The sequence below is a fragment of the Pelodiscus sinensis genome, chromosome 19 (assembly GCF_049634645.1).
Source record: "Pelodiscus sinensis isolate JC-2024 chromosome 19, ASM4963464v1, whole genome shotgun sequence".
NCBI lineage: Eukaryota > Metazoa > Chordata > Testudines > Trionychidae > Pelodiscus > Pelodiscus sinensis.
In genome coordinates, this window is record NC_134729.1 from 13,142,547 (window position 1) to 13,157,761 (window position 15,215).

At 60.3% G+C, this 15,215-nt stretch overlaps 1 protein-coding gene across 4 annotated transcripts; it reads left to right on the forward strand.

The window, feature by feature from the left end:
• Positions 1-356: 356 nt before the first annotated feature.
• On the forward strand, positions 357-14,803 carry LOC142818962 (uncharacterized). Of its 4 annotated transcripts, XR_012896656.1 has the most exons (3): positions 3,748-3,997; positions 12,407-14,379; positions 14,419-14,803. XR_012896656.1 is itself a non-coding variant. In XM_075902379.1 (2 exons), the coding sequence occupies exon 2, from the start codon at positions 12,938-12,940 to the stop codon at positions 14,255-14,257; it is 1,320 nt and encodes a 439-aa protein (XP_075758494.1). In that variant the 5' UTR covers positions 357-895; positions 12,407-12,937; the 3' UTR covers positions 14,258-14,802. The 4 variants fall into 4 exon arrangements, 3 of the variants coding, with proteins under 3 accessions (XP_075758494.1, XP_075758492.1, XP_075758493.1); XM_075902379.1 differs by lacking the exon at positions 3,748-3,997 and adding an exon at positions 357-895 and having other exon boundaries at positions 12,407-14,802; XM_075902377.1 differs by having other exon boundaries at positions 12,407-14,802.
• The last annotated feature ends 412 nt before the right edge of the window (positions 14,804-15,215 follow it).

Sequence of the window (15,215 nt, forward strand, 5' to 3'; positions counted from 1 at the left end):
GGGGGAAAGGGACCACTCCTGCTGGAAGGTGAGAGTGCTCTGATGGGGGGAGATGAACAAAACCCAACTGGCCCTCTCGCACCCCAAGCCGTCCGGCTGTCCAGAATGTCAGCTCCTTGGCTGGGGGATGAGGGCTGAGCTGACACCCCCTGACTACTCCCCTGTGCAAAGTGTAACAGCCAGGATGTGCTGGCCCTCCCAAAACTCCATTTCCCAGAATGCACAGAGGCCAGAAAACTACATTTCCCAGAATGCACTGAGGCCAGAAAACTACACTTCCCAGGGTGCTGTGGGACTTACATCTCCCAGAATGCCCTGGGACCTTAAAACTACACTTCCCAGGATGCTTTTGGGAAAGGCGCTGACTTTTCCAGGACAGCCTTGGCCCTGTTGTGCAGCAGCCACCTCAGGTGTGAGTTGTGGCTGTTGTTTGAGGCCAGAAGTGGCAGGGGCCCTCTGGAAAGTTGCATTGAGAGTTGAGGAGGCTGGATTTAGTCTTTCAGGCTGGCACTTGGCCAGGAGGCTCAGTTGGCTTGTTACTGCAACAGGAACTGGACAGATCCCTGACTTCTGTTGCTAGCTCTGGGAGGGGAGTGAGATCTAGTGGTTAGAGCAGGGGGCTGGGAGCCAGGACTCCTGGGTTCTATTGCTGACTCGCTCACAGCTTCGCTGTGTGAGCTCTGGGACAGCGAGATCCTTACGTTGTCCCTGTATAAAAGGGCAGGGTCGTGAGAGGCCAGGCAGAGTTGTAATGCCCCAGACACACAACTGGGCTGAAATCCTGCCTCTTGCCCTCTTGACCCCGTGGCTGTCTGGTCTGGCCAGCCCTTTGGTCCAGACTACCCCACCTCAAGCCTGTCAGAGCTGAATCTGCCCCTGAGGAGCAGCACTTCCGGTAGGTCCTATGTAAACACCAGTAGGGGGAGTTGCCTAGGTGCTTGCTGTGGGAAGGCCCTCTCTTCTGGGAGGGAGAGGCAGCCATTTGGGGTGTTTGTGTTGTCATGGGGGGGGTTGTGTGTGTGTTGGGGGCAGGCACAGAGAGCCCCATCCTGGAAGGCTGCTGAGCCATCCCAGTGCCCCCTAAATACGCCCGTGACCTGCATTGTCATGCGGGCCCTCCTTAGCAGAATAGCTGTCGCACAGCCTGGCCTGCAGGCCCTGTTCCCGCTCAATTTTTCCATCCATGTACAGAATAAATTTTGTTTTGTGCACTGAGGCATGCACAGGTGTGCACCACCCATATAAATACACGCTACTGATTGTGGGCACGCTGCTAATCAGTGGGGCGGCATCTGCATCTCTCCTGGGCATCTGTCCAAGTGCTCGACTTACAGGGAACACTGCCACTGGTGGCATTGCGAACTGACACAGATTCCCGCCTCCCAGGAAGGTTTTGCATTGGTTGTTTTGGCAAGGTCCAACGTGGCTTTGTGTGGGTGGTTCCTGGTCTGTGGGGGGCTGGCTTCTGATGGGAAATTTGGCAAGGGGGGAAGGTTGTTTGAAGGCCAGAAGAAGGGGTTCAGGAAAGCTTTTATTCGAGTCATGGTCCCTAGCAAGTCTGGGTGTAGCTGCTGAGTGACACCCGGTTTGGGTACCAGCGTGGGGTCGGCGGCCACTAAGGCAAGGGGTCAGAGGGGCTATATTTCCATAGTAAAGCAGGTTCTCACGGGGTTTTTGGCTGGCTGGTCCCATGAGACAATTTACTGTCACCTCGTTTGGAGAAGGCCATTGGACAGGCGTTGAAGGGCCTGTCCTGGACTTTCTCCTCGCCGCATGCCCTGTGGTCTGGGGGGGCCTGGCAGGAGGTAGCGGATTTCTAGGTGTGTCCAGGGTGGTTACTGGCTCTAGGAAGGTCAGGCGTGGTGAGCCGTGGGTTTCTTGTCTGTAGTGGATGGTGATGTCCAGGCAGAGTGCGCGGCTCTGGGTGACCTGGAGTGAGTTGCCTCCCGTTCCCGTGCCTCAGTTTCCCCATCAGTAGAATGAGGATGCTTCTGACCTGCTGCCATGCTGAGTGTCTGGGAGAGTGATGGACGGTGGTGGGGGTGGTTGAGTTGTGGTGGAAATCTGTGAGGGTGTTCATCTTGTCTGTCCAGAGGATGAAAATATCTTCACTGTATAGCCTGGATTTCGGATGCGTTTCTCCAGTATGTGTTGTGGAATCTGAACTTGTGTCTGACTGATCCCCCTCCCCCTTCATTTTCTACCCCATTGGCTCTGGGAGAAGATGCGGAGGGGCTGGAGACTGACGTCGGAGACCGGAGCAGAGAGACGACCGGCTGGGTGAGGCCAAAAAGGGCTGGGATAGCCCACGTCACAGCTTCAGGGGAGCTGGCCTCTGTGTTCCCCTCTGCCGTCCACCAAGGGCACCCACTTTCGGCTCCTGGACATCATCCCCGCCTGCCTCCCTCCTGACCAGCGGTTTGAGTGCCCATGTGTAAATCTTGCTCCAGCTCCACCTGGCCCTCTGCATGTCCTGCCTGGCCCAGCCGCCCCATACCACACCTGGGAAGCTGCACTTCCTGTAGGACCTACGGAAATGACAGGGCTTGCTTTGCTTTCTCTCCAATAGCTTTGCTGCCATCTTTCTAAGCAGGCTTATATCATGCCAATGGATAAAACCGACGTTTGTTTTTCAGACTTTTTCTTTCTGTGCCTGTCAGTGCTCACGGTGCCGTAACCGTTTTTACTTTTATTTGTATTGATGTAAGTGCTCACAGTTGGGGGAAATTGTGGGGGGGGGTCGGATGACGGGGTGGGGGAGTCAGACAATAATGATTTCATAACAGGAGAGACCAAAGGGGCAAAAGTTAAAACTTTCTAAGTGCCGAGCCACAAACTGTCTAACCCCCTGACAAGCTGCTAGCCTCAAATCCAGCGCCCGGGTATCTCTGAGCAGTTTGGCTTCCTTTGCCTCTATCTCCACGTCCATGATTAGCAGCGATTTATTGGGCGGCTGGACCATGGCTGCCGAGAGGCCACGAGTTAGCGCAAGACAGAGCCCAGCCTGGCTCAGGCCACCTTGGCCGTGGCCTGCGCTGTCTTGTCCTTGTCTGTGGCTCCTGTCGCCTCTTGGTCCCCCGTCCTGCTCTGGCAGGTTCCTGGTGAGCTCCCCCTCCCCCCGCCGCACGGCCGGGAGTCCCCCATCCCTGCCCCCTCCTTTCTAAACAGGCCTCTGGGGGAGGAGATGCATCGAGGTCAGTTTAAGGCCCAGACTGGAGTGGGGGGGGGGCTGGTTCCATGGGCACAGAGCCCCCCCTCCTGGCCTTGGATGCTAACGGGTCCCTTTTCTGTTCCGGCACCACCCCATCACACACACACACACACACACACACACACACACACACACACACACACCCCGCTGGTCCCACAGCAACAGTTGCTCCCCATTTGTGCCTGGGGGGGTGGGAGTGATGAGCAAAAGGAGGAAGAAGAACGATCAGGAGGAGGGGGTCTGGATCCAGACAGATGCCCCCTCTCTTGTTTGGGGGGAGCCAGACACCCCTCCCCTCCCCTCCCCTCCCTGCCAGGGGAGTCCCCAATCCCCAACCCAGCCCCCCTCTTGTGTGCGGGGAGCCAGACACCCCGGTCCCTCCCATACCTGCTGGGGGGAGCCCCTAAATTCCACCCCAGCTCCTCTCTTCTGTGGGGGGAGCCAGACACCCCCGCCCCTCCCATCCCTGCCAGGAGAGGGGGAGCGGACAGACACACACACACACCCGAGCAGCCAGCCCGGCCGCCGAGGGGGGGAATGGGGCGGGGCGCGCCCATCCCCGCTGCCCGGCCTCTGGGCTGGGCTCCGGTGGCGGCGGGTGGTTTCTCCTTCGGGGCGGATTAAAGATCCCCGCTCCCCCTCCCGCCCCCCCCGCTGGCTGCCGGCCCAGCCCCCCCGTTGTGTGTTGCGAAGCGGAACGTGAGCGAGGCGCTAAGCGGCTGTTATGCAACCGGGTGACCCAGTAACACACATTCCGCGCAGCGCCCGGCCCGGCCGGCCCGAGAGGTACCGAGCTGCCGCGGGAGGGGGGCTGGGTGTGGGGGGTTGTGTGGCTGCGCGTGTGGTGCGTGTCCGCGTGTGCGTGTTTCGTGTGTGCGTCTGCTCGGTGCGGGGGGTGTGTTGCGTGTTGTGTATGGACGGGCTTGTGTGTTCGAGGCTGTTGTGTGTGTGTATCTAAGCGTGTTGTGATTGTGTCAACTGTTTTGTATGTTGGGCGGGTACAGTGTATGTACAGTGTGCAGTGGGTATGTCCTGTGTGTGTTGCCTGCTGTGTGTACTGTGTTGTGTGTCTAAGCGTGTTGTGTTTGTGTGTGTTCTGTGTTTGGAGGGGTGTAGCGTGTCTTCTGTGTACGGTGTGTATATACTGTGTCTTGTGAGGGGTTCATATGTGTGTTTAGTGTGTTGTGTGTCTAAGTATCTTGGGTTTCTATGGTGTGTTTTGTATGTTTAGGGCATGTGCCTTGTGTTATGTATGTGTCTTGTGGGTGCAGTGTGATGTGTTGTTTGGTGTGTATTGCGTGTGTAATGTGTTGTAAGTCTAAGCATGTTGTGTTTGTATGATATGTTGTGTAAGTTTGGGGTGAGGTATGATGTATGTATTCTGCTTTGTGGGTTGCATGTTGTCTGTATCTTGTGTATCAACTCTGTTGTGTACATAAGCATGTTGTCTATGTAGTGTGTGTGTGTATGTATAATGTGTGTATATGGTTTAAGGGGTGTTTGGTGTGTATTTGTATGATGTGTTGTGTATATTTTGGGGTACATTGTGTATGTGTTGTATGGTATGTGTGTTTATATAGTGTATACATATGCTCTGTGTATATGTTGTTTGCCTTGTGTGGTTATGTAACTGTTATGGCTGTGTGTATTCCTTTTGTTTGTCACATGCATGTATGTAAAGCAGTGTGTGTGCATTGTATATATTGATTTTGTGTTACATGTGTGCTTGTAGGTCTGATTCACTGGGGTTCTGTCGTGTGTATACCTATTGTGTATTGTGTCTGGCTATATTGTATGCACACATTGGGCTATGTTGTGGTGTGTGTTTGTTCCATGGGGCATACTTTCCATAACACTCCTTGAAACTCTTCAGCATCAGGGAATTGGTGCTGCTGAATCAAAGCCATGACACACACACACACACATGCGCACGCACGCACACACACACACACACACACCCGTTACATTGCCAGTCACTCCCCTCAATCCTGACCTACTTTTGCAGGGCGTGTGTGTTGTGTGTAGCAGGCAGAGCCAAGCCAAAAGGAGCCGAGGTGGGCGGGGTACGTGTGCGTGTGAGGGGGAGGCAGAAGGTTTGCGAGCCATCAGCGGAGGGTGGGTTGGGCCCTGGAGCAGATTCGGGGTGCAGGGTGGGTTTGGAGCGGGGCTGTGTCTGCACCAGCAAAGTTGGGATCCCGACATTTCAAAGCATGGGAGTGCTGTCTGCAAAGTGTGGCGTGACATTTGTAAATACCGTGTGCTACGCGCACACATACACACACACACACTTTCTACATATGCACAACTCACCTTTCCCTACACACAAGGAATGTGCACACCCACTCGCCATCTCGACACACAGATGTTCCCAAGCCCACACCCCCCATCTACATGCACACACCCCAACTACACATACACATCTTCCAACACACACAAACACACCATCTACACACACACATCTCCCAACACACACACACACCCCATCTACATATACACATCTCCCAGCACACACGCACACACCATCAATACACACATATCTCCCAATGCACACACACACCCCATCTACACACACATCTCCCAACACACACACACCCCATCTACACACACATCTCCCAGCACACACGCACACACCATCTATACACATACATCTCCCAACATGCACACACACACACCATCTACACGCATGCATCTCCCAACACCCTCCTCCATCCACACCCCTCTTACTCTCACATTTGCATGCTGGCTTTCACTGCCAGCTCAGATCCCAGCTAGGTGGGGCAGAGGGGTCAGTGAGGGGCAGGGCTGCGGGGCCTCTGTTGTGTTGGGGGCATAGGGACAAGGTTGGATGCACCGGTCCGGCTCCTTCCTCCTCTTCCCTCACAGAGTCAAACCAAGGGGAGCGACTCCCCCGCCACCACTCGGCTCTCCCCACCTGTCTGGGCTGTGAGCCCTCCCGGGCAGCCTCTGGTCGAGGGGCCCCTGTCCTGGCTAGTGTATGACAGCTGGGACCAGGCTGTTTATGGAAGGGAGGTCATGGTCCTACACCCTCCATGGGGGGCCCTGATTAATAGCCATAGGTCCCCCAAGCTGGGCAGGGATCCCAGCATTATCTCGGGTGTCATCTCCATGCGCCGAATGCTGCTGTGGGGAGACGCGGTTGGGAAGAGCTGGTTGGGGAAAATTCACCAGTGGAACTCCCTGCCACAGGATCAGCTCGGCTCAAAGGCCGGGACTGTGAGTCTGATCTTCCTGTGGTGCAAAATGTGCCCATCATCATGGCATCTGGGCAGATACATTCGATAGTCTCTTCCTGAGGCCTGTGGGCAGTCCAGGCCACCCCCTCTCTAACTGCTAGACCTCACTCCCTTACCCGAGCTGAGAACAGAACCCGGGAGTCCTGGCTCCCATAGTTATCACTGAAGGCCTCCCCTTTGTGTTGTCTCTGGTGAGCATGGGGCAGCCCGTGGGATGACCGCTCTGCCACCACCCGCATGGGCAAGGGTAGCTCGGGACGGGGCAGCGGGGTCCCGGCCAGGACGTGTGACTCCTGCTCTGCTCTGTCCCGCGGGGCTGATAACAGCCCAGGGCGGGCACGGAGACCTTGGAGCGGAGGCTGTGGCTGGGATCAAAGCGTTTTATGGCTGGGAAGGTGACCTCGCTCGGGGAGGGCAGGGGTGAGCGTGGAGGCCTGGGGGCCAGGACTCCTGGGTTCTCTCCCCACCCCTGGGAGGAGGGGGGCCTGATGGGGTAAGGTGGGAGGGCACCCTGGGTGAGCTAGCTGGGCCCCTGGGCCTCGTCGCAGGCAGATGCAGGCTGTGCCGGCCTGTTGCTTGGCTGGGTACAGGTCCTGGCGAGGGTGGGGGGGTGAGAAGCCAGGGCTGGCCCAGAGGCCTTGCCGACAAGGGGGATGGTGCCACGGGCGATGGCTCCTCTCCAGCCCCGCCAGGGACAGAACATTCCTGCTTGGCAGGCGAGCGCGGCGTTATATAAGGTTACATCACGCGGCGCTGGGAGCCGGGGAGGGGGCAGGCAGCAGAGAATCCCGGGGCCGGCCACGGTCTTGGCTCCTCGAGGGACTCCCCCGGGGCCCAGAGCTGGGGAGGTCTTAGGTTCTGGGGGGAGGGGGCATGGACTGTGGGGAAGGGTCCTGGCCCCTGGCCAAGCTGGGATGCCCAGGGTTTCACTGAGTCTAGAGGGCCTGGTGCAGCCGGGAATCTGGGTTGTCTTCCCAGCTCGGGGTGGGGAGCGGAGTCTAGTAGTTAGAGCGGGGGCAGGGCATTCTAGGAGCCATGGCGCCTCGGTTCTTTCCCCAGGTCTGGGGTGGGAATGGTGTCTAGTGGGTGGTGGGGAGAGGGGACTAGGAGCCTGGGTTCTGTTCCCAGCCTGGGGAGGGAAGTGGAGTCGAGTGGTTACAGCAGAGGTGGCTTTGGGAATCAGGGCTCCTGTGTCCATGTATTTGCATGATACCTGCTGAGAACCCATGATTCGGGACTGGAGGGGGCTCGTTCCCGCCGCCAGCCCCGATTCCCGGATCTGCTTGGCCCCTGCCAGCCCGCGCAGTGGCCAGGCTCCGGTCGCAGGCGTTGCGGTGTGGCGCCCGCTGTCGTGCCTGGGCTGCGAGCTCTGGAGAGGTTGGGTTTGATCCTGGGAGGGCAGGTGCTGTGACCACACGCCCCTCCCCTCGTCTGAGGTCTGCTTCTCCTGTGGCTCGCCCCCGCTGACCCCGGGAGTCCTCCCAGAGTCAGACCCAGGCTGCCTTTCCTTCTCATCCCTGGGCCGGGGCCTTGGCAAGCGGGATCCGCCCTATTCCTGCTCCGCTGGGGTGATGTAACCCTCCCCGGAAAGGCCCGCTTAGCCCAGGCGGATGCTGAGTCGCTTCCTTGGCTCTGGTTTATTGGGTTAGTAGGGCAAAGCTGCTCCCGAGCCAGAGCAGAACACAGGGGGGTGGTAGGGGGTGGACCGAGAGGTATCTGGGGGCATGGGTGGGCCTGGGGAGGGGATGCCAGGGATAGGGAGATGGGCCTGTCCCCAGCTCGCCCTTCCCTGAGCTATGTGTTTTGCTAAAGCACCAGCTCCTGGAGTCACGTGACATAAGAGACCCTCAACTTTTGTTGACATTCTGGGAAAGGTATTACTGCTGTTTATTAGGTGTAATACGGGAGTGCCTAGGCGTCCAGGCCACGGACCAGGACTCCATGTGCTGGGCACTGCACATTATGTATTAGGTGTATTACGGTAGCTCCCAGGACCCTGTTGTGCTAGGACTAGCTGGCCTGCTAGATGGGTGTGTGTGGGGACGGACAGACAGACTGCCTAGAGTAGCCCAGACGGACGTCCGGGGAGCCGACCTTTCCCAGAGGGTGCTGGCCGCTGCCTCCAGCTAACCCCGTGACCTGGGGCAATGACACCCCGCTGGGAAGTAGGTCAGTGGCACCCCGGTTGCCAGCGCATCCAGGCGACACCCCGACTCGCTCTCCCCGGAGACCATGCCCGGCCCAGCCCGGCCCACCGCGGCTCCGCATGCCAAGAGGACACGGGGCCGGGGCGGGTCCTCCCTGGGAGGGGAGGCGGCTTATTTTGCTGAAAATTCTCTGAGGGCCTTGACCTAGAAAGCGAAGAAAACAGAGGAGGTGACGGGATGGTGGGAGTGACGCAGTAGAGAATGCTGGGCTGCAGGGAGGGGCAGAGCGCAGCAGGGGGCGCTGTGCTGGGGGAGGGGCAGAGCGCAGTGGGGGCGCTGTGCTGGGGGATCAGGTCAGGGCTCAGCAGGGGGCGCTGTGCTGGGGGAAGGGGGCAGGGCTCAGCAGGGGGCGCTGTGCTGGGGGGAGGGGGCAGGGCTCAGCAGGGGACGCTGTGCTGGGGGAGGGGCAGGGCTCAGCAGGGGGCTCTGTGCTGGGGAGGGGGCGGGGCGCTGTGCTGGGGGGAGGGGGCAGGGCTCAGCAGGGGGCTCTGTGCTGGGGGAGGGGGCGGGGCTCAGCAGGGGGCGCTGTGCTGGGGAGGGGGCAGGGCTCAGCAGGGTCTCTGTGCTGGGGAGGGGGCGGGGCGCTGTGCTGGGGGGAGGGGGCAGGGCTCAGCAGGGGGCTCTGTGCTGGGGGAGGGGGCAGGGCTCAGCAGGGGGTGCTGTGCTGGGGGATCAGCAGGGGGCGCTGTGCTGGGGAGGGGCAGGGCTCAGCAGGGGGCGCTGTGCTGGGGGATCAGCAGGGGGCGCTGTGCTGGGGAGGGGGCGGGGCTCAGCAGGGGGCGCTGTGCTGGGGGAGGGGCAGGGTTTAGCAGGGGGCGCTGGACTGCAGAGAGCAGGGTGGGGGCTGGGGGGGGCAGGGCATCTTTTCTCACAGTCAGTGCTGACTCACTAGCCCTGCCCCCACTCTCAGAGCTGGGCATAGAACCCAGGAGTCCTGACACCAGCCCCCGCCAGATGGGCCCAGGGTCTGATCTGGGGCAGGAGACCAGGTTAGAGGGACCACTGGCCTGGTTTGCTCCTGTAACCCCTGGGAGGCCTATGCTGTGTGCCCAGCCACCCTGGGTCTGGTGCACGCTGTGACCAGACAGCCCTGGGGTGCAGCTGAGCCAGGGGGCAGGATGTGGGGCAGGCCACTCTCATTATGGCCGCAGCCCGAGTGAAAGCGGAAATCTGAGAGCCGGGGCAGCGGCTGTGGGGGGCTCGTGGCTGGGGAACCGGACATCTGGGTTCTCCCCGCAACTCTGTTACTGACCTGCTGGTGTCCCTGCCTCTCTGTGTGACTCAGTTTCCTTCCCTACCTTGTGTCTGTGTAGATTGTAAACTCGGCGTGGCAGGGGCGCTCTCTGGCACTGTGCCACATCTGGAGCAACTGGGGCCTGGTCCATTCCTGGGGTCCCTAGTTGCTACCGTAATACACCTAATAAATAACAGGTAAAGGAAGCAGGATTATCCCCCAGTTTACAGATAGGGAAACTGAGGCACAGAGCGATGTAAGGGACGCAGGCTAGATGGTGGAGCTCGGCTGCTCCATGAAGGGCAGATGCTTTTGCAAACTGGACCTCACATAAGCTCTTAAAAATCTGGCCCTGGTCTAAAAGGCCTGAGACACCTATCTTGCATTGGTCCCAACGGTGCCTAAACCCCTTTGGTGACCTCAGGGCATGCCCCAGATCTCTCAGGACGCCTGCCCTCTTCTATCGGCCACCCTCAGCTTCCAGCCTCCCCACCCGCCGCTTTCTTCTCCCCTCCTGACCCAGATCTCAGCTCCTGCTCAGATAATCTCCCCAGGCAGCGTGGATCTAAGTCCCCCGGGGCTCTTGGCTGCTTCCAACCTTCCCCCTTCCTTCCCGCCCCGGCGCCCCGTCCTGCCTCGGCATTCCCACTAGCAGCACCTCTTTCTAGGCTAGTGGGTTACTGGCGCCGAGGCGGCAGTGTTGTGCCATACGCCGGCAGCCGGCCTGTTTTGACTGCCGGGGCTGATAAATATTCAATGTTTACTGACCTATATTCCTGGTACTCACATCTGCCGGGCCAGCTTACGGGGGTGGGGGCGCAGGGGCCGAGCGTGCTGCTCCACACACACACACACACACGCCCCGGCTGGAAAAATTCCTCCCCGGGACTGGGTCAATTGCACAACAGGCTCTTATGATCCACTGGGCATCCTGCCTTATGCAACCCACCTCGCCGCGTCAGCCCCACTGGCCTCCTTCCGGGAACATGCCCGACCGCGGGAGCAAAGCAAGGGGGAAGCCGGCTCGCTCTCCAACTGCCCAGGCCGTCTACCCATAGGTGCCGCACAGACAGGCACCCACAGGGTCCAAGCAGGGGCGCAGGCAAGGTGGGGTGTTGTGTGTGTCCCCCCATGGTGTGTAGTGTGGGTCCAGTGAGTAATGTGTTCTGTATGTGCATGGTGTGTAGTTGTGGGTGTGCACTGTGTGTAGTGTGTGGTGGTGTGTGCAGTGAGGGGGGCTGCATGGTGCGTAGTGGGTGTGCAGTATCTGCTGGGTGGTGTGTAGTGTGAGGCTGGGTGGTGTGTATTGTGCGGGGGGGGCGTTGAACAGTGAGTGTGTTGGGCTGTGTGTGATGGGGGCATATGCACGTTTGTATTGTTGCATAATGTGTGTGTGCCTTGTGGGCTGTGTATTTTGCTGTGTCTGTGTGGGGTGGAGGGTGAAACTGGTGTGCGTGTTGTGTGCAGTGTGTAGGCTAAGGCTATAGTATGTGTGTGTTGTGCTGGTGTAGTTGTGCAGTGTATGGTACAGTGTGGGTGATGGGCAGTGTTGTATCTGTGTAGGGTACAATGTATAATTGTGTAGTGTGCCGTGTGTGATGTATGTGTATGTGCGGTATAGAGTTTGACATGTGCAGTGTTCAGTGTGTGTTGTGCAGTGCATGCAATGTCTTTGTGGGGTATGGTGTGTAATCGGTAGCTACTGTGCGTATGTGACGTCTGTGTGCAGTGTGTGATGTGTGTGCGTGTGGTGTGTGTGGCCTGCAGTGTATGATGAGGCGTGTGTTGTATAGTTGTTAGCCATGTGTGCTAGGTAGAATGCAATAAGTACATGCCTGGTGTGTGTGAATTGTGTAGTTGTGGGCAGTGTATGGCATGCATTGTGTGTTTTTACGCAGTGTGTGACATGTTTGCATGCACAATGTGCATGATATGTGCATGCATGGTGCACAGTGTGTAGCGGTATGTAGTGTGTTGTGTCTGCAGTGTGTGATGTGCATGGTGTTTGGACGTAAAGTGTGTAGTATTTTTACACGTGATGTGCTGTGCGTAGCTGGCTACAGTGTCTGCTGGTGCAGTTTGCCTAGTGTGTGCGTGTGCAGTGTATATTTGTGTATGTGTGCAATATGCAGTGTATGTGTACCAAGTGTGTAGTGTGTACTGTATGTGCATGTGTGTAGTTGTGTGTGTGCACTGTTTATACTGTGTGTGTGCAGAGTGTATAGTGCGTCTATGACATATAGTTCTGTGTAGCATTGTGTAACTGTGTGTGTGTGTGCCCGGTGTACAGTGTACGCACGCAGTGTGCAGTGTGTGCGTGTGCGGTGTGTAGCTGTGGGCAGCCCTGACACACGGCGGGCCGCGGCACACGTGTCGCTGTAGCGGGAGGAATGTGGCTTGTGCTGCCCGCTGGGCCCGGAGGCCTCTCCCGCCCTGCCCAGACCTGCTTGCCTGTGGCTTATGTAAGCAGGGGTGTGACCGCCCGTGTCCTTCCTCCTAGGTGTTCCCTCCTCCTCCCGGACCTGCCACGGCCCCGGCCCCCCGCCCGCCTCACATCCACAGCACCCGCAGCCCAGCCGCGTCGCTGCAGCCAGCCTCCCGGAGCCGGGCCCGGGAACCAGAGTGCCTGGCGGGAGGCCAGTGCCTTCCCAGCGTGCCCGGCGGGCGAGGAACAGAGCCAGCCGAGCCCGAACCGCCCTCCGGCGTCCTACCGCCGCATCTCCGGGCGCCAGGAAGATGGTCGGCAAGTGCCCAAGCTACCTGCTGGTGCCTGAGGGTGCCCATTGCGGCTGGTCGGTTGCGGCTGGAGGAGCGCTCACGGCAGGAGTTTGCCTGGCCAGCCGGCTGGTTAACTGCTTGGACTGAGGCGTCGACGAGGCTCATCCGTGGGCTGGGCAGAGCTCTGGGACGCGTTCTCCATCTCCCAGGGAGCCATCTCTAGCATCCGGGCCCCTACCCTGCCGGCCCGGGCTCTCTGAGGGTGCCGAAGGGCTGGGTGTCAGGACTCCTGGGTTCCATTTCTGGCCCTGCGATGGAGGGGCTCGGCTCGCCCGCCCTGTGCGTGGCAGGCAGCCCCCCGCCGGAGGATGCGGGGCAGCGGGCCCGGGCGCTGAAGGGCAAGGCCAGCGCTAGCTGCCGGCGCAAGCGGGAGTTCATCTCGGACGAGAAGAAGGACGCCAGCTACTGGGAGAAGCGCCGGAAGAACAACGAGGCGGCCAAGCGCTCGCGGGAGAAGCGGCGCTTCCACGACATGGCGCTGGAGAGCCGGGTGCTGGCGCTCAACGAGGAGAACCTGCGCCTCCGGACGGAGCTGCTCCAGCTCAAGCTGCGCTTCGGCCTCATCAGCACCGCCGCCTTCGTGGAGAGGAGCCAGCAGCTCAGCGCCGCCAGCAGGGAGCGCGGCGGGGGCAGCAGCGGCTACTCCAGCGCCGCCTCCCGGGCCCAGCATTCGGAGGACTCGTCCGAGACGGAGCAGTCCGGCCGGGACGCCGCGGGGGCCAAGTACTCGCCACGGGGCTCCCTCTCCGACATGTCCGACGGCTCCTCGCGGGACAGCCCGCTGCCGCGGACGCCGGGGGAGGCGCAGGCCGTGAGCAGGGCCCGGGGGGACAGCGTGGCCCTGCGCCCCCCCACCCCCAAGGCCCCGGCCTCCCGGGGCGTCATCCTCTTCAGCGCCAACGGCTTCACTGCGGTAGAGCCCCCCAGAGCCTGGGAGGTGCCGGAACAGGGGGACGGGGCGGAGGAGGAAGAGTTGAAGGCCCTGGGGAGTTATGCCCAACAGATGCCCAGAGGTCACCATGGCGACTGTGAGGCCTACAGCCAGCAGGGGGCGCTGCAGGGCCCCCCTGAGCCGTATGGCTGCCCACGGGCCGAGGACTATAGCGCCCCTGCTGGCTTCCTTGGGGAGGGGGCGGTGCGGGGGGCCAGGGCGGAGCCCCTGGAGATGGTGGTGGAGCCGAGCTCCCCCCTCACGGGTTACTCCAGCGAGGAGAGTGAGGAGGAGCCCGGCTGGGGCTGCCCGTCCGCCCCCTACCCGCCCACCCCGGACGTCAAGCTGGCCGCCCTGCCCCACAAGTTGCGCCTCAAGTGCCGGGCCCACAGCAGCGGTGGCCAGGAGCTGGGCCCTGAGCCTGGCACCCCCGGCTGCCTCCAGGAGGTGCCAGCCGACTGGGAGAGCGAGAGGCACGAGGAGATGGCGGCCCTGGTGCGGCGGGCGCTGCTCCTCAACGGGCCCCCCCCGGCCAGCAGCGCCCTTGACGGACCCCTCTACTGCAGCCCCCCACTGGCCCCAAGCGGGCCGGAGCCCGAGGACTTCGCCAGGGGATGGGACGAGGGCGCCAGGCCCATATGAGCCGCACGGAGCTCGGCCCCGTGAACAGCCACTGCCAGGGCAGGTAACACGGACAATACAAATGGACCGGCCTCCGGCACAGGGGGTCGGAGCAGCAGGATCCCGTCCTGCCGGGCCTGGGGGTCCGAGAGCAGCAGGATCCCGTCCTACCGGGCCTGGAGGTCCGAGAGCAGCAGGATCCCGCCCTGCCGGGCCTGGGGGTCGGAGCAGCAGGATCTGCTTGGCCGGGCTCACTGATCTGGAAGTTGTGGGACGTTTCCCGCCAGCCGACGTCTGAGGGCCAGCCGCGCAGCTGTGCGGGGAGAGGACTGAGAGGGGTCTCCCCGTCCTCCTACCCCCTTCAGCTTTGGGCCCCCCACGGTGCAGCCAGGGCCTGAGACCAACAGCCTCCTTCATGCTGGGCCTGTTCTCACCAGCTGTGCTCCCTTGGACACCTGAGACTCAGGAAGGGGGGGGGGGGGTTCTGAGTTGGGAAACATTTGATGAAAATAAAACTGTATCTTCACAACATCCAAATAAACGTCCAGAAAGAATTTAGATTTACCAGAGAGTGTGTGTGAGTGTGCGTGTGCGCGCGCGTGTGTGTATGTGGCGGGGATATGCGAGGATAGATGGACCAAGATGCATGGGAGTGTGGGGATGGATGGACCGACGGATGGATGCTGGGGTGTGTGCAGACGGATGGACGGACAGATGGATGCCGGGGTGTGTGCAGACAGACGGATTGATGCATGGATGCTGGGATGTGTGCGGACGGACGGATTGACGGATGCCGGGGTGCGTGCAGATGGATAGACAGATGGATGCCGGAGTGTGTGCAGACGGATGGATGGATGCCAGGGTGTGTGCAGACGGACGGATTGACGGATGGATGGATGGATGGATGCCGGGGTGTGTGCAGACGGATGGACAGGCAGATGGATGCCGGAGTGTGGACAGACAGACGGATGGATGCCGG

Excerpts from the sequence above, each read along its gene's own strand:
- LOC142818962 (XM_075902379.1), top strand. The coding sequence starts at position 12,938 with ATGGAGGGGCTCGGCTCGCCCGCCCTGTGCGTGGCAGGCAGCCCCCCG.